Here is a 21,321-nt window from a genome sequence, read left to right on the forward strand (position 1 = left end):
GTTTTCTTTTTGACATTCAGATTTCAACTTATTTTATCAAGACTATGTTTTGCCTTTGAATAAACTCAACTGACTATAAAAGCAAAAACCCCCTAATATTTCCTAACAAAGCAGACAGCTGCCATAAATATACCATTATACAACTGCCATTCAGAAGTTCCTTGAATGTGCAAAGAAGCTTGGAAGACAGCTGCATGAAGTAAGGGATAAACAAAGGCACAGCTTCTGTCTCACAGATAGATCTGTTTGCAATTGAGAAACAACCTTTCAATGTAGCTACTTTAGTTATAACAGAAAAATCCAGAATTTTCTTGTATTTTACACCGATGCGTATGGGCATTGAATAAATTAATGGAAGCAAAAGTTTCAGGTATAATACAAATCTCCCAAAAATTTAATAGACTTACTCCTTTGCTAAAGCAAAATGTTACACTTCTCTTACCTGAGTATCCAAGATGAAATTGCGCAAACAACCAGAAAAGTGTTTATGTAGCAATTGTGGGTAGGAATATGGTAATGATTCTTTTACACCACCCAGCTGTAGAACATGGTTCACATTCAAATACCTTTAAAAATTATAAGAATAATAAAAATAGATGTGAATTTACACTCAAACATAGGCATTATATAATAAGGTAGATAAATAAACATCTATGTTGTATTTCCAAATAATAAAGGCTTTATAAAATAACAAAAGAATGCAACTATTTTATCTACTTCTTCCTCTAAGATACAGTCATTTGGTGAGCAGAGGCCGGTCCTTTAAAATATAGGGTAACTTATTTTTTAAACATGACACAGCTCAAGCATCTTTATTAATACAAAGGTTTCCCTAAAATCTAACCTGAATATTCCTCACTGTAACTTAAGGCCCTGTACAGAAGAGGCTGTCTAAATCCTCTTTGTCCTTTGTGTTATCATTTTATATACACTTAGACTTGTCATATCTCTCCTCAGTTTTCCCTTCTCTTTCAGTTAAATGGCCTCAATTCCTTCATTCTTGATAAGTCTTATTCTCAAGGCAAGCTGATTACAGTCATTGCTCTTCTCTGGACTATAACCAGTTGGTACACACCTATCCTGCACTGTGGTGCACAAACTGGACCCAAGACTCCAGCTGAGGCCCAATAGTGCTCACCAGAGTGGAAGAATTGCATTCCATACCTTAGAGATCTACACATGTTGAGGTATCACTGTGTAGCGTTTGCCTTTTTCACATGAATGTGGCATTGCTGACTCTCTGTTCCACTACTATCCTATCTTTTACTGATACATAGCAATTGCTTCCTCCTCTCTATTTGTGAGGCTGCTTATTTCTGCAGTACTCGGCTCTTTGTTGTAGTGGAAAAATACAGTATATTTTCAGGTCCTATTTTCAGTTTGCTGAGATAATTTTTAATTCCAAGCCACGACCTCCAACATACTGGTCATTTCTCCCAGCTTGGTGTCACCAGCAAGGGCAATAAGCATCAGTCCAAAGGATTGAATTGCACTGAATCTAAACCCTTGCAGAATGCAGCTGAACACATCCTTCTCCTTTTAATGTAATAATTGCTTTTTGAATAAGATTTTCCAACTTTTTCAGTTTTAACTGAGACTAAGAACTGACCCAACAGTACAAGCAATTTAAACCATGTTATTTTGCTGGAAAACACATGCAGGTGGATCATATGACTCATTACAAGACACTGCAGCCAAAATCAGGCACACCCACACCAGCCTACTTTAAGCAACAGTTTATACAAACACACCAGGCTGTGAAGTAAACAGCTGAGGTGTGGGTACACGTGCACTTCCACTAACTCTGCTATGAAGGCAGTAACCATGGATCCAACAAAGACCCTGATGTTTTAGTCTGCCTTAACGCATTCGCCAAAGGTTTTCAGTAGGAACCCTCAGATTTACAACAATCAGACAGTAAGACTGGTTGAGGATCCAGAGTTATTGCCATTGAAAAGTCAACTGGTCTAATTTCATGAGGTTTTCAAGAACAGGCTTACAGTGACTTGATAAATACAGTGACAGAAATCTTGTGGGTAAGGGATGGTACACAGCACCCACAAAAGCTCTGGTAACAGCCACAGTGTTCTGGGGTTGTATTGCAACGCTACGTGGAGGAAGACTGTAGTCTTAAAATTTGTTTAGTGCTTTAAGGTCCAGACTTGGCACTGAAGGTCCTAGAGAAAAGTAAATGCTTTTCTGCTCCTAGTCATTAATAACGTTGCTTCAGCTTTATAGGTAAAATGTTCAAAGCCCTTAAAATAAACTGTCTTCCAGTGAATCTCCAGAAACATACCTTGATCTTCGTGGAACAGACCCAAAGACTTCACAATTTGTACGATCCTCAGTGGACAGCCATTTGCCTACTCCTTCTATCTCTGAAACAACAGCTGCACTGCAATGATCCAAAGTGAATCGAACATCCTACACCAGAACATAAGATTACTGAATTAAGAATTTCTGTAAAATTCAATAAATAAGTTATATCAAATTTTCATATTTTTCTGTTTGCATACTATCAAGCAAAAAGGGTTGGGTTTTTTCCTGTTCTGTTTTCCATCTTGCAATAAACAGAAAAGCCAAAATGGAACCATTTAACAAAGGAGACAATTCACTCAGCATTTAATTCATGCTTCTGAGTAGTTTAACCACTTTCACAAAAACTGTAACTGCATTTGGAAATAAAGAATTATCTGCTTTTTGTGCATAGGTAACTGATTTCAGTGTCCAAATGTGTACATTGAATGTGCAAATTACAAGTAAGCCTTTATGCACATTCCACACGTGTTGCAGAGCTTAAAAAACAGGAAAAAGATTCCCCTGGTCCTGGAATATGGATTACAACACAGGTAGGTTTGTAACTGATAATGTCGTCTTCCCAAAATTCGTATTACTCATCAAATCTACAAGCCCAGTTAGAACAACACATATCATTACCCAGTCTGATTTTTCTACCCTCCTGTTTCTGCACAGGCGAATGCTATTGGAAATACAAGTATCTTGACATGGAAAAAATAAAATCGAATAACTGACCTGACCATTGGTTCTGACTTCTAGTCGATGCCATTTTTTGTCAGCTACGTTCAGGTGACTTGGAAACTGCAGCATCATAAAGCCTGAGCCATGGCTCATCTTCAGCACAGGGACACCATCGGAGAGTTCTAATACAACATGAAAAAGATTCAGCAATGAGAAGCTTTCTGATTTGGATATATTAGCAGTTAGTGAATGTACTGATTTAATGGTTATTGCCGGTCACACAAAGTGGGGTTCACAATAGAAATAATTAGAATTATGTTCTATGACTTCTATTATGCAGAAGTACTCATTCAATATAGTGCTATACTTTAGATTGTGCCACTTCTTTGTCAAAACACTGGAACTAATTCCTGATAAGCAATCTGCAATTTTATAATGCTCTAAAACAATTAACACATGCAGGTTTTACTCCCTCCCATCTTCTACTCAAATTTACAAGTAACTGCAAAACAAAGGCAAAAAAGAGGTTAATGATTAACAATATCCAACAACATAACCATTCAATTGATTAGGAAAATATAAAATACCAACCGTACTATGCATCTTCTATATTAATTCACAAAAAATAAGCAATAGTAACCTTTTAAATATGTGTCTACATAAAGCAATTAGTTCTACTTGTGTATAAATTTTCCTACAGTGGCACGCTGTGGCTGGATTCATCCATCACAACATTGCCTGTTTATAAAAACGTGCAAAAATGCCCCGAGACTGAAAGCAGCTTAAGTGGATTTCTTTTCTCAGCAAACTAGATAAGAATGACATGCAACTAAGACTGCATTAACCATGTAATACCTATCTTCAAAGTACCTAAATTCCTTTACAGCACTACTGTTTTCCTAGGGGGATTATTTTTATTTTTGTATATATATATCTATATCTCCATCTGTCTATTTTGCTTTCCCCTTGATTTCTGCAACTCTGTGATGGACCTAAAACCATAGGTGAAGGCTACAAAAATAGACATCAAAGAAGAAAGACTTAATAGGAAATGTTTCAAAATATTTTCAAACCAGAAAATAAATTACCTCATGAGATGGAAAGACAGAATTAATTTTCTAACTACTACACTGTTCATAGCCAACCCGCTCCTCAAAGGCATTTAATTTTTTCCACACAGTTTTGCAGAAGTACCTATTGCAATGAAGTTTTCTGCACTCCCAGCTTCTGGATTTGATAAAGGACCACTGTATAGTAAAAGTCCATCTGGAACCACGGTAATAAACTCTAGAGAGAGTGAGCTTTCAAAACAAGGTCTGATGGGACGAAACCATGCATAACCATTTCCATGGAAACTGTGCTTAGTCTGCTGGCAGTCTGGTCCATGAAATGAAGCAGGACAAAGACATCTGAAAGAGCACAAACACAAAAAAACCAGTCAAAATTCCCTGGTGTTCAACTTTTTTTGGTATTACATGCAACAAATGTAGCACTTACATCATAGTAAAAAACCATCAGTGAAACAATAAAGATTTTAGCAGAGTCTCAGAGGTGCTTGCAGCTATTAAAATACTTCAAGAATACAAAGCATATTTATCCACTATTCTGTCCCCATCAAAAAGAAGTATTTTTGAGGCTGTGTTTTTGAGAATAATGACTTATTTCACTAAATAAGTAACACAAAACACTAAACATCAGTCGGTCAATTTATTGCAGAGAAAACTCAGGGAGGTTAATTCCCAGCTGGAATAAACCACTATAATTTCACTAAAGGAATACTGGTGCATGCCAGGTGATGCTATAATACAGCAAGTTTCCTATCTAATGTTTTCTAAAGTCGTTATTACCTATTGTTTAAACTACATTTCACTCCCCCTACATCCCTGCTGCTACCACTGATATTCACTTTTATTATTACTCTTCTGTAAAAGAAGAAAAAAAGAAAAACAGAGCACACTTCCCATTCCTTCACAGTGAGTTAAGTACTCTTTAAAAAAACAACACATGTTAATTATACCATTGTTTTTCCCCCAGGTTTTTCTTTCTTACTCACACACTATTTCCACCGCATTCAGGACTACAGAACAATTATTGGGTCATTAGTGAAGACACTGTTGTCATTAGCTTTACAGTCCAGTGCACTCCTGGGGGTTTTTGTTATGTTTCTCCTTCAGTCAGAAGTACATTTATGATTTTTTTTTAGACCTGTATCTTGTAAGATCCACTTAACACTTTAAAAATAGAAGAAAAAAAAAGTAAGAGAATCTGCAATACAAGTTTCCTCACCTGTAACCATTCAAAGTGTCAATACACATCCCACCATTGAGACAAGGGCTTTGAGGGTAGGAGGAACAAGACTGATGAGCTCGATCCCGAGCTGAACACGTGCAGACCGCGTTGATGGTGGTTGTTACTGAGACAAACGACACGCTTCCAGTATCCATCACTGTTGGGACGTCACTCACTGCGAGGTAGTTTGTACAACCATTGCCCTCACTACAATTCACACTTCTACATTCATCTACATCGATCTGTGAAATGTTCAGCTGTAAAGCTGACTGGATCTAAGAGAAAATACAGTTTAGCACATCACCAGTGTCTTCCTAATGAATACTTTTACTTACTCCTTAATTTCTGAAAAATCTAAGCCATCATAGACTTGATGGAATGCTTTAATTTCCTGCGTATTAATTAGTAACATCCCTGACTACAGGCAAGCAAAATGATTTGACAAATACAGGAAAATTTTCAAAAAAGTAATAGTAGCAGTATTTCCTAAAAACTTAATCACTGACGCAATTGATTGTGAACTTGTTAAATCTGTACTGGCCTACTAACATTATTTCTGAGGACCAAAGCCCTGAGAGCAGTGATATTCCACCTTCTGAGCTGCATCATCTGTGTCACACTTCTCTGTACCCTGATAGCAACAGGCACATTTTAGCTTAAGCCAGGATAAAAATTCTTCCTCGAGAGTTTTATGCGGATATTATATCTTACGTTCTCTCACACATAAGGATACAGACACAGGAAAATGCAGGGCTGAGCTGCATTCAATCATAATGTCCACAGACAGTGGCCTGACAGGGCCACTTTATAGCAATTAGGATTCAGCCTACTGATTCGTGCCCCATAAACTTATATTTAATGTCAAACTGTCTGAGACAAAATGCAGTCAACTCAGCATACTGGACACTATATTCTATTCAGCATTAATATTTGCTAGTTCATTGTTTTTATCATTAACTGGGGTTGCACGTGAAAGCCCAAATACCCAAATAAAGAGAAGAGCCTCACTATACATATATATAGGTCTTGTAACGTAGTAATAGTTTCTCTGCAGTTTGCAACTTCTAATCCAAACAGACCAAAGAAGAAGTAGCAGAAAGCACAAAGGGAAATGAGCTGTTCACAGCAAGCCTGAGGAGAGTAACAAGCTGCCATTATTCCAGACATTTTGTACTTCAGCCAGTATTTTTCAAATGATAAATGTGTAACAACAAGTGATAAAATGTATAACAAATATTTTTAAAATAAGCTTTGAAAAGACTAAAACAAATGTATAAATACTAAAGCGCTGCTTTTTTTTTCTTTTTTTACTTTGGCAGTCATCTCAATTCACCACTGCAAGAACTTTGACCTTTATAATCAATCGACAGTATATCCTTAAATATCATAACATGTATTGAAAACCATGTCCCCAAAGGCATAAAACATACTTTATAATGACACGATGCATCCTGTGAATGCAGTTTCATGTCTGCTGCTCACATCTATCACCATTAGTGGAGAGTCTATAATGCACATTTAGACAGCTATGTAATACTGTTACAGAAAAATATAGCATATATAAACAACCTTGGCTCCTTTACAGTATTAGAATGGATTACTTTTCTACTAAATAAAAATAGTTGTAAAGCTATAACCCAAGGAGGTAGTGCAAACATATTATTTATTTAGCAATTCCATGAATTCCAGTGCTAATTACTTATTTTTTATATTTATAGTTAAACACATGTATAAAAACTACTGGAGAAATTCTCCAGCTATGATTGGTTTTCTGAAAACTATTGGTGATTACTCACTAGAGCTATTCATTAAATATTGAAAGGTAATACATAATTAATACAAACATATTTTTGCATTAAAATATGTGAAGCAATCCCCTTGTTACCACTTTGATGAATTCACCTGCCATATATTATGGCACAGAATATTTGAAATCTATGCAATTTTCTATATTATTGTTGCAGTAATTCAATAAATATGTAAAAGAAGCAGTCGTTATGCTTCATGAACACTATCTCTCTCTGGTATTTCCTACTTGGTCACCTTGAAGAGTCTCACAATCCACATAACTACTTAAGATACAGTAGCATGTAGGCAGGTGGTAAATTGAGATATTCCTGTTTGGTTCCCAGAATCAGGCGGACCCTACTGTATTCACACAAATGGGAAGTGTTGCTTTCTTTTCAGGAAAAAGCCTTCCATAAGATGTACCATGTATTAAACTCAAATATGCCCCATAACCACAAATGAACATGTCAGGAACATCACCAGCACCTGCAGGACTTCAGCAAAGCCAAAATCTGGAGGACTACAGAAAATAAAAGTGGGGCCAAGGCAGACTGTGCCTGGGTAACTGAGTTAGAAGGCATGCAGGATCTAGTAAGAAAGTGGGACAGAGAGGGAACATCAGAAAGGGGAAGAAAATACCTTACATTCAAAACTATTTTCCCCTTATAATAGTAAAAAAAATTTGGGAGAGGGTGTCACTTGTATTTAAAGTTGTCCTTTGGTGAGTTAAATACAATCTCAAAATTGGCGGTCTCTATCTCACTGATCTGCTGTAACTGTTCTAACCAGAAGGATTTTTTCTATGGACTGTCATGTCTTTGTACAGTAGAACCTCCATCTAGGGGGCATTAAGCCTCTACTATAAGTGTCTAACCAGAAGCTGATGACTGGGGTATTTCCATCAGCATCTGCAACATCCAAAAAGCTGTCATTTTCAAGACGCGCTCTGTACTACAGTGCCACTTTGGCTTCTGGGGATTCTTCTGATTTCATCTTGTGATTACACAGTGAAACACTGACTGGAGAAAACACAGGGATCTGTACCACGATGGGAATGGAGGACCACCTTTCTGCAACTAAAAAGTGGTTATATTTATTGAACCAGAAGTTAGTACAACCATATAATTGTATGTATGGGACTAAGGAGAAGGGAGAAAGCTTGTATTAAGCACTTGCTGGACATGCAAGTTTTTGTCCTGAGTGAAGCAAATAACCCTTATCTGTAGATCTAGCATATGCTTCCACTGAAGTTTGGGATATATACCTTGCAAACTCGCTATCTGGGTGAATTGCATAGATGCATGATAACCCCAGAGAATATACCTCATTTTTAAATGCTGCCATCTCAGCATGCAGTTTCTCAGGTCTGTAATATGCCGAGCCATCATGGACTGCAAATCTTACATCTGTCTGTTTTCCGTCAATGTTCATCACACTGAAGACAATGATATCACTGAGCTTAGCAGGTAACATTTTTGCTAGTAATTCCTTGAACTTGTCATGTCTCGTTTCGCCACGTTCATCTCTCCTTATGAACTCCTCTGCTGTGACATCTGATTTTGGGGTTCAAAAATAGATAAGCATGAAATACCAGGAGACCACAGGTTAATTTCCTAATTTATTTCTTATTTAACAATATGGAAACATACCAGAAAGTGCCCTACAATGATAAGTAAATCAAGTATTGATATAACACCACCTACATCACATAATCATTCAGTTTTAGAAGCAGCTGCTCTAAACTCTCACCAGCAAATAAAACTAACCTGACAGACGCACAGTGCCTGAGTTTTGTATGGCTTCATTTTCCAGCTCTTTGACATGGATTTGTACTGTAGATACAACATCAGGGCAAACTCCATCAGAAACTCTAACTTTTAAGTTGTATATTCCTTGAGCAGTGTTATCCACCATCATCAAAGAACCAGTCCTCTGATTTAATCTGAAAGACCTAGACATAAGCCTTCAATTAGGAAACCTTAATAAATCAAAATTGAGAACTTAATTTATTCATTAACATAATTCAGAAAACCTAATTTATTTATTAACATAATTCAGAAGGCCTTAAATGTTACTACAAAGGTTATAGATCAAAACTTATGGGAATTAGCAAACAACCTCAGAAAAGCACCAGAAACACCTTAATTCAGAAATTATAATTTGCAGAGTTTATAAAAACATATTTTTGCCACTCCCAAATCCCCAGACTTTCCTAATTCTGAATAAAAGCAGTGTGTAGTTGAACCATGAGGTTTGACATAGTAATTGTGGGCAGGTCTATAAGATAAGTAACAGAAAGTGACATAACCACACAAAGTTGTTCCAGATGCTCATTTATCCATCTGGAACAGGATAGTCTATATGAAATCTCTGATATCATCTTCATTTGCCACCTCAAAGGGACAGTAATCGGTAATTATGGAAATATTCCATGCCCACTATTATGGAACAGTAACCTCTGAATATGGCAACAGGCCCAGGGGCTGCTGACAGACAAAGTCAGTCTTTAATTTTGGGCTACGTAAAGCTTTTAAACTCTTATTCATAGCGGAGACAAAAATTCACATTTATTTTCACATCCATTTTCTGTATTTCAAACAGCATACAATTATGCTATATGCCATCTCACTTTATGATATGAACAAATAATGTATAAGTAGGAATTAAGGATCCAATTCAACATTTCAACTGACAGTGTGGGACGAGGCCTGAAGAGCAGAACCCCGAGTACTGCTCAATTAACAAGCGGGGACGTGTTTGAACTTGTTAGGCCATAAACCATGGGAAACTGAGGGTGGTCCTGACCATAAAAGGGTTAGACAAGGACCTGAAAACAGGTACTTGACAAATGTTGCAACACTGAGATAAGCAAGTTCATGGCGCCCTGCCTAAAAAGGCCTTAAGAACTGTGTCTTCAAGATAAGATAACTGTGTCCTCAAGATAAGATATGGTTGTTAGCGTGATAGTATATCACTGACCAATCAGATGCAGCCGCGCGAGCAGTCTATGTTCAAAAAGACCAATTTAAAACACGCAGCCAATGTAAGCATATATACAGGAATGATGGTATACAATAAATGGACATTCTGCTTGCATCAAGCTGTGTCCTGTCTCTCAATTGCCACAAATTGGTGACCCCAACGTGATGGGTTTATGAACCGCCTAGCTGAGCGGAAGCGGGAGCTGGCCAGCCTGAAATCCCTCCGGAGTAGAGAGGCGAGCTGTGGGAAACATGGGGAATCAAGCGTCTTCCCCGGAAAGAGACGTATATGAACTTATGAAAGGTCTTCTTAAAAAGCATGGGAAAAATATTTCCGGGTATGACCTCAAGGCAATGCTTAAATGGGTGCAGGTGAAAATACTCACTGTAACTGCATCGAGTATTTTTACACGGGAACTCTGGGATGACGTGGGGGTGAAATTATGGGACACGCCAACAACGGGAAATGTCGAGGCTCAGCGTATGCTCCCGCGGTGGAGGAGCATTCTTGAGACTCTAAAAGCCCAGGAAGGGGGAATAGAAGCCAAAGAAGGGGGAGAGGCGGAAACCCCAACGGCGCCACCTTCTGGGCCACCGCGTCCCGGACCTTTAGGCGCACACGCCGCCGGTTACCCCCCGGAAGAAGACCCTTTCGATCCGGGGCCGGTCGATCCGGACAAGGAACCGGACTTATACCCCCCCGACCCACACGATGTGTGGGCTAACATAAGACGACAAGCCCTGAAAGAGGGGGATCTGGAGGTTGCTAGAACAATAGTGGCTCTGGTGATTTATCAGGGCCGGGGGGCGCGATGGGAAGCCCTATCTTTTCCGGTTATTAAGGAACTGCACCGTACCGTCACCGAGCACGGGCTTTCTTCCCCCTATTTTGCGAGTCTGTTGTCTTCCGTGTTCGACACATATGTTGTGACTCCTCATGATCTAAAGTCTCTAGCGCAGCTGCTATTGACTCCGACTCAATACTCGCTGTGGGAGTCACACTGGAGAAGGGGACTTCAGGCACTCCTCCTTACATATGTGGGTCATAATAACACTGCATTGGCTGCGCTGACCATGGAGCACCTTACCGGTACAGGTCAGCACTCGGATCCGGCAGCTCAAGCTCGAGACTGCCCCCGAGAGGCTCTCCAGGCGGTCCGCAAAGAAGCGAAAAAGGCTTAAGATCCCTAACTCACAGAAACCGCAGAAAGCCTTTACCGCTATCACTCAGGGACCCCGAGAGCCTTACATGCAGTTTATCGATAGACTGAAACAGGCTTTGGAACGTCAAATAGACAACACGGAAGCTTGGGAAATACTGTCGCTGAAGCTGGCTGTTGAAAATGCTAATGCTGATTGTAAAAAGCTATTGAAATCTCTTATCGGCACTGTAGATCATAAATTCGAGGCTATGGCTGCCGCCTTTGCGGCCATGAAAGGTCCATCAGGCGTGGGGAATTGTTATGGTTGTGGTAAGCCAGGCCATTTGAAAAAGAACTGCCTGGTCATGAATGGAGGGGCTAAGTCTCAAGCCCCTGGGATTTGCCCTAGATGCTGAAAAGGACGTCATTATGCTAATCAATGCCAGCCTAAGTATGATTTCCCGGGTCAACTGATACAGGGAAACCGATCACGGAGCGCGGGGCAGCGACGCGCGCAGACACAAGTTCCACAGCCGACGTTCCAAACCCCCCGGAGGGAAGCAGCGGTGCCTCAAGTCTTTGTCCAGCAACAGCCGGTAGCGCCGGATTGGACCTGGCAACCTCCCACACAGTAATGTTACTCGATCCCTCGGTTCACCTATTGTCAACAAATATCTCGGGGCCCTTACCCCCTGGAACACAAGCGCTATTGTTAGGAAGATCATCTACAACATTGTCTGGCCTTTTATTAGATGTTGATAGTGTTGGCCATGCTACATTGTAAAATAGAGCTGCTATAGATTTTTTGCTTTTAGCGCAAGGCCATGGCTGTGGGGATTTTGAAGGCTTGTGTTGTATGAATCTCTCCGACCGCTCGGAATCGGCCCATGCCAGCATTCAACAGCTTAAAGATGGGGTCTCTAAACTCCGACAAGATGATAGTTGGGATTGGTTAGATAAACTTTTTGAAGGATGGGGTCTATTGAGATGGTTAAGAAGTTTGGTAAAGATGATCGTATATGCTTTAGCCGTTTTTATTCTTTTATTGCTTGTTTTGCCTTGTCTGTTACAATACTTGCAAAGGATAATAGCACGCTCGATGAAGAAGGTTCTTTTTGTACAACAGGAAGGGGGAGATGTGAGACAAGGCCTGAAGAGCAGAACCCCGAGTACTGCTCCATTAACAAGCGGGGATGTGTTGGAACTTGTAGGCCATAAACCATGGGAAACTGAGGGTGGTCCTGACCATAAAAGGGTTAGACAAGGACCTGAAAACAGGTACTTGACAAATGTTGCAACACTGAGATAAGCAACACTGAGATAAGCAACACTGAGATAAGCAAGTTCATGGCGCCCTGCCTAAAAAGGCCTTAAGAACTGTGTCTTCAAGATAAGATAACTGTGTCCTCAAGATAAGATATGGTTGTTAGCGTGATAGTATATCACTGACCAATCAGATGCAGCCGCGCGAGCAGTCTATGTTCAAAAGGACCAATCAATTTAAAACACACAGCCAATGTAAGCATATATAAAGGAATGATGGTATACAATAAACGGACATTCTGCTTGCATCAAGCTGTGTCTTGAGAGACAATTGATTGTCTCTCAATCGCCGCATGACAGAACAAACTCCACTAATCTAAGAGTTGTGATTTTTCCGTGCAATTGTAAATCTAGCCATCAGTGGAGATCACCAAATTGCCTTCCACTTTTGATGAAACAATTCCATTCTGCCCATTTAAATTTGGGATTTGTATTCCATCAACTCTAACATTTGAGAGCAAGTATTAAGAAATCTGCCTATTTTATAATTAAATCTTACAGAATGCATATTTTAAAATAAATTAATGATGACATCTGACTTCAGACCAACATCACTGTGTGATCCTGCATTCCCTTGGAAATAATATTTCGTGCATTAATTTCTTAATACCTAGTTACCCAAATAAAAAAGAAAAAGAGCATTCAAAAGGTACACTCCTTAATACACTCAATAACCTTGGCTTTATGCACATCCTGAACATAAAGAAATACCTGGTGAGTAAAATAATTAGAGAAACATAAATATTACTCATTTTGACACAAATACAATCCTCACTTGAGCAGTTTTCCTTCAGAGAGAAATGTTTTATTGTCCCAGTCATCTTCATCTGGCGCAAACACCTCCCCAAGCACTGTTGTTGGCCATTTTCCTGTTGAGATAAATTATAATAAATCTGCATTTAATTTTTGCTTTTCAGTGCACTTTATATTCTGCGACATTCATTACTGCATTTATTATTTTCAGATTCCGGCTCAATTTGGTGATGGTTATGATCCAAGATTCTTAAAATAATGCATAGCCTGTCATATGATTTCTGCCGGTTCTAGAAAGGTAAATACACTGCGGATGTCACATGAAAGAAGAAAAGCTGAAAACAACACAAAACAACAGAATCATACAACAAATACAAATCTCTATAAAATTTTCAGACCAAAAAAAAAATAAAATCACCACATCAGGAGTTAATCTCCAAATGTTTCATTTCTTCTCTACTATTTCAAAAGGCACACCAGGGGAATCCAGCAAAAGAGGGAGAGCACCTTGTGGGGTGCAGCTGAGAGAGAGGGACATGACTGAGGAAAGGAAACAGGCAAGAAGCCACCAAGCTGTGCCAGTTCTTGGCCTTTTTCTCAGGCACCTGTGGGCTGTCACAGAAGTGGAACATCCAAGCAGCTGTTTTAAAATAGCAAAAGGAGCAGCTCTAGGGTAAGGAGACCTTTGAATTCCATAGCCAAGATCCAGCAACACCAGAAATCTTTAAGGTTCAAACCTGGACCCAATCCACCCTAGAAACTTTCCTCTCATTTCTATGGTAGGATCTGGTCACATCTTCTAATTTAGGCACACTGAATTTAGCAAAAATATCTCATTGCAAAAATACCTTCTGTAGATTAATCTTCTCTATTATTTATCAGAATACTACTATTGCAACGATAGCTGAGATATAGCCAAGTCTGTCTGGAATGAAATATTTGGGGAAAGGCATAATAAACCATGCTTAATAAGGACCACCAGGACTAGTTTAAGGTCAAGTTTTACAGGTGATTTCAGGAAAAAACCACAGTAATAGAAATTCAAGACAAATTTTAGAAAATATTATGAAACTGTTCATCCTCTGCTAAACCACTCTGATGAGAAAACATAAAGCATTCAGTTAATGGATATATTTGCTCTGCTCTCTCCCACTACAGTGTTATACTTCGTAGTACTGTGGTTGCTATCACAGAGCAGCCCTCCTGCTATTATTTCTTGACCGAGGTACCGTGCACCGCTCCAACACATCCCCAGCATCTTTTCTTTTTTTTCCAGTTCAAAGACTACATGTTCTAGGAAACTGCCACTTATTGCACCCCAAAGATTACTTTTTTCCTAAAAAAAGCGCTGACCCAACTTTCTCTCAGATCCTTTCTTGCCAACAGAAAACCTCCCTCCTCAAGACTTCTATCCTGCTCAGCCACACAGTGGCTGTCAGAGTGGAGATGGGACTGGTCTACAATTTCTGGATAGGGCTCATCTATGAACCTCTGTTTCTCTAAGTTGCTTCTGCCATTCTCATCTCCAGATCTCTCAGCATCAAACTTTCCAAATCATATGTGTACACACAAAAACCTTTTCCTCTGTGTAGGTGAAAACTAGTAAATGGAAAATAGATTTTATTGGTTTATAAAAATACTGTTTTTTCTGCAAGTGCAATACATACTTGTTTGCGGCTAACAGTTTCTTAGTAGATGATCTTTTTCACACTAGAGTCTGAGCTTTGCAAATATACTTTACTCATTCCACTTAATACAGTAGTTTACAGAATCGGAGTTTCAGTTTCAAAGTATGTAAACCATTAAAAAAAGCAAATTGAGAACTGCAAGAGAGAAATTACATGTAAAACTGTGCTATATTCATTAGTCTGATACAATATCCAGATAGTACTTACCTTTGTAACCGTACACATAGACTTCCTTATGGCCAGATTCATGGCAGTTGTCATTTTCATCACCAATTGTTATAGTTAGGGTGTTTGTAGAGCTCATAGCTGGAATCCCACTATCTGTTATAACTATTGGCAGATGAAAGACCTTCTGCTTTTCTCTGTCAAAGGATCTCAAAGCAGTTATGGTTGCTGTGTTATTTCTGTTATCAGTAAGAGAAAAATCCAAAGAATTCTGATAATCTGGTGGCAATGAAAATGCAAAGGGTGGCCCATTTTCCTCACTGTCTGGATCAAATGCATGAAGCAGTTTTGATGTATGGTTCATATACACTATTTCAGGCCTCAATATATTTTCCCAAACTACAGGCATGTATGGTGCCTCAAACCTTGGTCCATTGTCATTAATATCAAGCAAGTTAATCAAAACTGTTACGCTTCCAGTGCGGGCTGGTGTTCCTTGATCTGAAGCTTGTACAATTAAACTGTATTTTTGAATGACTTCACGATCTAGTTTATTTGCCACAATCACGTGACCACGTTGGTCAACCACAAACTGTTTCATAGGATCTGAGTCTGACTTTATAGAATACATAATGTTCCCATTCAAACCAGAATCCTTGTCTGTAGCTCTCACTGTGGTTACTGTAGTACCTACAGGCAGGTTTTCAAAGAAAGGGCTTGACTGAATAAACTGAGAAAGGAAAACTGGGCTGTGGTCATTAGAGTCTTCAACTTCAATCAGGCACACCGCACTACTAGAAAAATCAAGATCTTCCACTGTAATAGTAAGATTAAACTGCTTTTCATGTGCATTCTCAAAATCCAATTTTTTTTTCAGTCGAATAGTGGCACATTGCCATTCTTTGTCATTCTCAATATAAAACTTCTGATCTGGGTCGCCCCCGATGATACTGAATATTAAGTCAGCGTTTTCCCCAACATCTGCATCTGTAGCACACACTTGCAGAACTTCTGAGTTGATGGCACTGTTTTCAGGAATTGTTGCCTGCCACATCTCTTTTGTGAATTTAGGTACGTGATCATTGACGTCTGCAATCCAGATAGTGGCAGTGCCAGTTCCTGTTAGCCCTCCCCCATCTCTTGCTTCAACAGTAAGAAAATAATTTTCAGTCCTTTCTCTGTCTAGCATTCCCCCTGCCACGTGGATTGTACCAGTATTGGGATTGATATTAAACATGTCAGTACTAAATTCACTTTTTACATTCTCTGTTATCCTGTAAGTCAGGACAGCATTAAGACCTACATTTGGATCATCACGATCAACTGCACCCATTTCCATGACTAACGTGTCTGCAGGAGAATTTTCAAAGACATTCCCATTGCAATCATCAGGCATGCATGTGAACATAGGTGCATTGTCATTTATGTCCCACACATTAATAATTACATCAGCAAATCCCGTGAGTCCTTCTCCACCTTCATCAGTAGCCAATACAACAAATCTCCACAGTGCTCTCTCTTCCCGATCCAGCATCTTGTGCGAGTAAATGCTGCCTGTTTTCTCATCTATTGTGAAAATATCAGCTGCACCATGCCCATGCAATGAGTATCTCAAATCTCCTTCATCCACATTACTATCAGGATCATTTGCCATAACCTACAAAAGTTTTGAAAACAAAGACATAGAAATTATAAAATACGCAATGATTGCATTATATCCTATATGCTGCTACAGTCTAAAGGAGTCCAAGCAAAAGTACATGACATGCTATTAATATGTGCATGCCAAATGAATGGCAAATGAGAGATGGCTGAAGGACAATTCAGAGTAGATAAATACACTTTGTGCTACAATAACAATGTAGATATTGTAACACTAAAATACTTTTTTTCATATTTTTAGAGATATTCTAGTATGCAATTCTGATAGCTACTTTAAAATGTTAATTATTTGCTTTTTAGGATCATGAATGATCTATCTTACTTATATCCTTGTAATTACCTTTCCATAAAAGTCCATTTCTCTTCTTCCACTGACAAGAAAACTCAGTAAAACTAAAACTAAATTTCATTAATATATCTGTGCTGGCTTACTATTAACATAATTGTACCAGAGTAATCTGTGCTCTTTCATTGATGTATTATAATCTCTGAAACTGCATACACTACCTGAAGTACAAAGACTGGTAACCCATCCAGTTCCTCAATTATGCTTCCATAGTATTCATTGATAGAGAAAACCGGAGTCTCATCATTTTTATTCATGACATTGATGATGACAACTGCATAATCTTCCCATTTCCCATCAGAGGCCAACAAGTGAATCTCATACATTTTTGTTTCTTCATAATCCAGTGGTTGGGCAATAAAAATGGCTCCTGTTTCTGGTTCTACATCAAGTACTCCTCCTGTGTTTCCAGCTGTGATCTGATACCGTAATTTAGCATTTGTTCCTGTCAATTACCAACAGTGTCAGAAAACACACATTTCTTGAAGTAGATTAAAACATGGGACGTTAACATGAAGTACAAATCATACGATAACTGATTTTTGATATTATAGTTTTGTGGTCTTTCGAAATATGCAGCTATGTCAGATTACTTATCGGCATTCTCAATTCTGCTATGTCCAATCGTAATTTGTGTCTAATTATAAAATGTGTCTTTGCGATGAAGTATTAATTCTGCTTTTACTTACGATCCCTCAAATTCACTGAAGGATCAATATGACTGGTCAAGGCTATGGGACCCAAAAGACAAATTCTTATTTGCTAACATCCAGTATCTAAGAATGAGTTATCATAAAGTACTTCATACCATAGAACCATTCTGCACTCACATTCATTTATGCATAGGCTTTACCAACAGGATAATTATGTATCAAGCCAGAGGAGACAGTCCTAACAGAACTTTTGAAACTTTCAGATGCAGTACCAATTTGCTGATGGGTTTAGATCAAGTAAAGACCTTTACCCTTTCTACAAGCTCTACCTTCACATTACCATTCTTTTCTTCCCATCTTTCATAGCTACATCTTTGATCATTTACTTTATTTAAGAGGTCAGAACTGAAGTGCCATACGTCTATCACATCCAACACTACAAAGTAGCCTAAGTAATAAATTAAAAGTTCCTTGAGTAGGTAAATCCTTCTTCAGTACAACTTAGCCACATTTGTGTCAACCTCCTTAAGTGGCTTTGGAATCAAATGCAGCCAGGATGTACTTGCAACTTCACAGACATGCTGACAGAACAGTCTTTTGGGATTTGGGCAACAAAAAAAGTGTGGTTTCACCATACAATGAAGTCAAATTAGTAGTACACCATGGCCAAATGATGGAAATCTGTACCGCTCCCTCCCTCATTTATGAGCACTGGTTATGTGCTTAATTTTACATGACTTATGGCTAAATTCCTGACTGATTTGTAGATAAAGCAATATCGCTAAGAGTCATCATATGCATTTAGGAAGTACAGTTTCAAATATGAGAATGTGTACCAAAAAAATAAAGAACAATACAACTATGCTGTCCATAGAGAAAGCAAATGAATCTCACTGAAATCAAGTCTGATTCATTCTAGTTAACCAGGACATTTTTATTGGCACCTATTGGTAAGAAAATGATATAATCTGTAATAAATTTGTATTTGCTGGCACAGGAATTATTCCCCATCAACCCATATTAATGCATCACCTCCTAAAATAAGAGTTATTTGACTTATGCTTCACAGCTCCATTATGAACTAATGTTCATGTCCGATCAGTTCACACTAAAAGAATTTTTAAAATCTGGAGACAAAAAGACAATTTCCTTTCTAACACCACTAAATATGTCTTGGTGTGCTGAAATTAAGTCATTAATATTTCAGATATAGCTATGGGGAATTCCAATACTTTACCTTCATCTTCATCATTAGCACTAACTGTAATGATAGTTGAGCCCACATCCTGATCTTCATCCACATTTACTTCGTAGACACTTTGAGTGAAGACAGGCTTGTTATCATTCACATCGCTGATAAAAATGCGCACGTAGGCCGTGTCTAGAGAGACAAGAAACAAGAGATTAAACTACTCAGCTGTGCCACTTCTGTCAGCTACAATTCCTTAAACTGTCTAGCTGCACATTAAATGAAGACGAATATGCAGACAATACAGAAAACAAACCTTTAGGGTTGTGGACAATATATATACCAACATTACTCAAAAGCACTTGGATATCAAATGAATGTCACATCCAATTTGCTTAAAAAGATAATATGTGAATAACTGATGCCTAATATGGCAATTGTACAGGTTTTAGTCATAACTTTTTGTCCTGAAGCCACAAAAGCCAAATTTTAAGTCTTTATTTAAGTACAGCCGTCAATTGAGAATGGGATTTTCTATCTTGAACTTTCCAGCTTAATACTTTAGAATTACTTTTGACTGGGTACCCTGGAAGTGTTTAAGGCCAGGCTGGATGGGGCTTTGAGCAACCTCCTCTAGTGGAGGTGTCCCTGCCTATGGCAGGGGGGTTGGAACTCAATGATCTTTAAGGTCCGTTCCAACTCTAACCATTCTATGATTCTATGAGTACAGTACCATATGCAGTACTTTGAGAAACACCTCCACTACCCAAAGATCTGCATCCTAGAGAAAATGGGTGCATCTTTGCTAGCTAGGAAATACTCTCTAAACTCTAACTGTGAAGTCCTAGTTTTCTTTTAATTTCAGAACAAAAAAATTGCCTGATCATCATATAAAACATCTCTTCCAGCTCTGACACAACTGTTGCACAGACAAACAGTAAAAAAAAAAAAAAAAAAAAAAAAAAACCACACAACGGACACTCTTTCACAAGTACACTTGAAAAAAAGGAAATTCACATTTAATCTTGCATTTCAGAGGTTCTGTGTTCAGAGAGTAATCCAGGTAAAATCATGCTTGTCAAAGACTTCTGCCTCTTACCTGAGTTTGGCTTCCCATATTTTCCAGGTCGAGCTGATTCAGAGCCATCTGTTGACTTGACTTCTAGAAGACAGGACCCCTTCTTCTCTCTATCAAACACTGAGGCAGTGTATATTGAGCCTGTCTGTGAGTCCAGGTGAAAATACATGTAGTCTCTGCCACTGTCATGTAACAGGGAGTACGTTATCTAAAGGATTAAAAAGAAGTTGTTAATCTATACTTTCCTTTTGTTGGATAGTTCACAACTAAATAAGTACTTAAAGAGAGGAGGAACAGCCTTGTGTCTGAGAACTTGATCAGGGCCATGACTGGGTAAAACTGCCAGTTTGAGCAATCTAGTTTAAAGCCAAGTAACTTCCTTGCATGTTGACTGCCGATGTGTAAATGGAAATAAATTTGTCTTGTCTAACCAGTTCCTGAGTTCAGTAGTTCATGTTTGCACAGTGCTTGTGCAACAGCACTCAAACTCAGCTAATGATCCAAGGTACTAATATAATAGCTACAGGTGAGTTGAATTTGAACTTGCTCAGTATCATGGACCAGGTTCTAGTCTCTATTATATATATGCTTTGGGACACTTGACTTCCACTTGCACTCTTGTTCTAAGGATATACCTATTTTTAATTTTTAAAATCAGTAACGAATACCTCCACTTTTGGTGCTAACTTGACAGATTATTTAGGAATTCAGTTTTCAATGCCCCCAATGACTTACAACTCAGAAGCATTTAACACATTTTTTTCTTCCATTAATTTATCACATTGTAGGCCTATGTAGACCTTTCCAAACCAGAGTATTCTATAGCAAGATTTTCATCTGAACTGTATAAATATTTCTTCTTTGCTTTATGTCTCACACCTACTAGTTTTAGTTGCTTTTTTCACATGGCGAGACAGAGAAACATGTAACTAACTACTTTATTTCATCTCATGTTTCCCTATTAGTCATCAGTTTTCTAGGTTGAAGACTTCTAGTCTATTTAGCCATTGTTCATACAGAAGTTCCTCCATACCTTTCATCATAGAAGATGTAGGTCCCCACTTGCTTACCTCACCATTCTGACCAAGGTCAAGGTCGGTGGCAGAGACCTGAACGACAAATGTCCCAACACCAGCTCCTTCTGTTACCGAGGCTTCATAAATAGATGAAGTGAAGAATGGGACATTGTCATTGACATCTAAAACGTCAAAAAAAAGCACGTAAAGAGAAAATCATAAAAATATAAAGAAAAAGGGAAAAAAAGTACTTCAATTACACTATAACA

The 21,321-nt window shown here is 38.5% G+C and overlaps 1 protein-coding gene across 1 annotated transcript in view; it reads right to left on the reverse strand.

The window, feature by feature from the left end:
- The window catches only part of LOC141471424 (neural-cadherin-like), a 68,559-nt gene that overhangs the window by 9,961 nt on the left and 37,277 nt on the right, over positions 1-21,321 (reverse strand). The window contains exons 14-26 of the mRNA XM_074157957.1: positions 21,107-21,234; positions 20,058-20,244; positions 19,007-19,150; positions 17,278-17,561; positions 15,151-16,765; positions 13,278-13,371; positions 8,823-9,007; positions 8,380-8,609; positions 5,266-5,543; positions 4,174-4,388; positions 3,034-3,161; positions 2,297-2,424; positions 443-566 (exon numbers count right to left, since the gene is read on the reverse strand). Coding sequence (XP_074014058.1) covers positions 443-566; positions 2,297-2,424; positions 3,034-3,161; positions 4,174-4,388; positions 5,266-5,543; positions 8,380-8,609; positions 8,823-9,007; positions 13,278-13,371; positions 15,151-16,765; positions 17,278-17,561; positions 19,007-19,150; positions 20,058-20,244; positions 21,107-21,234 — 3,740 coding nt within the window. The remainder of the gene's footprint in view (positions 1-442; positions 567-2,296; positions 2,425-3,033; positions 3,162-4,173; positions 4,389-5,265; positions 5,544-8,379; positions 8,610-8,822; positions 9,008-13,277; positions 13,372-15,150; positions 16,766-17,277; positions 17,562-19,006; positions 19,151-20,057; positions 20,245-21,106; positions 21,235-21,321) is intronic.

The sequence above is a fragment of the Numenius arquata genome, chromosome 13 (assembly GCF_964106895.1).
Source record: "Numenius arquata chromosome 13, bNumArq3.hap1.1, whole genome shotgun sequence".
Lineage (NCBI taxonomy): Eukaryota > Metazoa > Chordata > Aves > Charadriiformes > Scolopacidae > Numenius > Numenius arquata.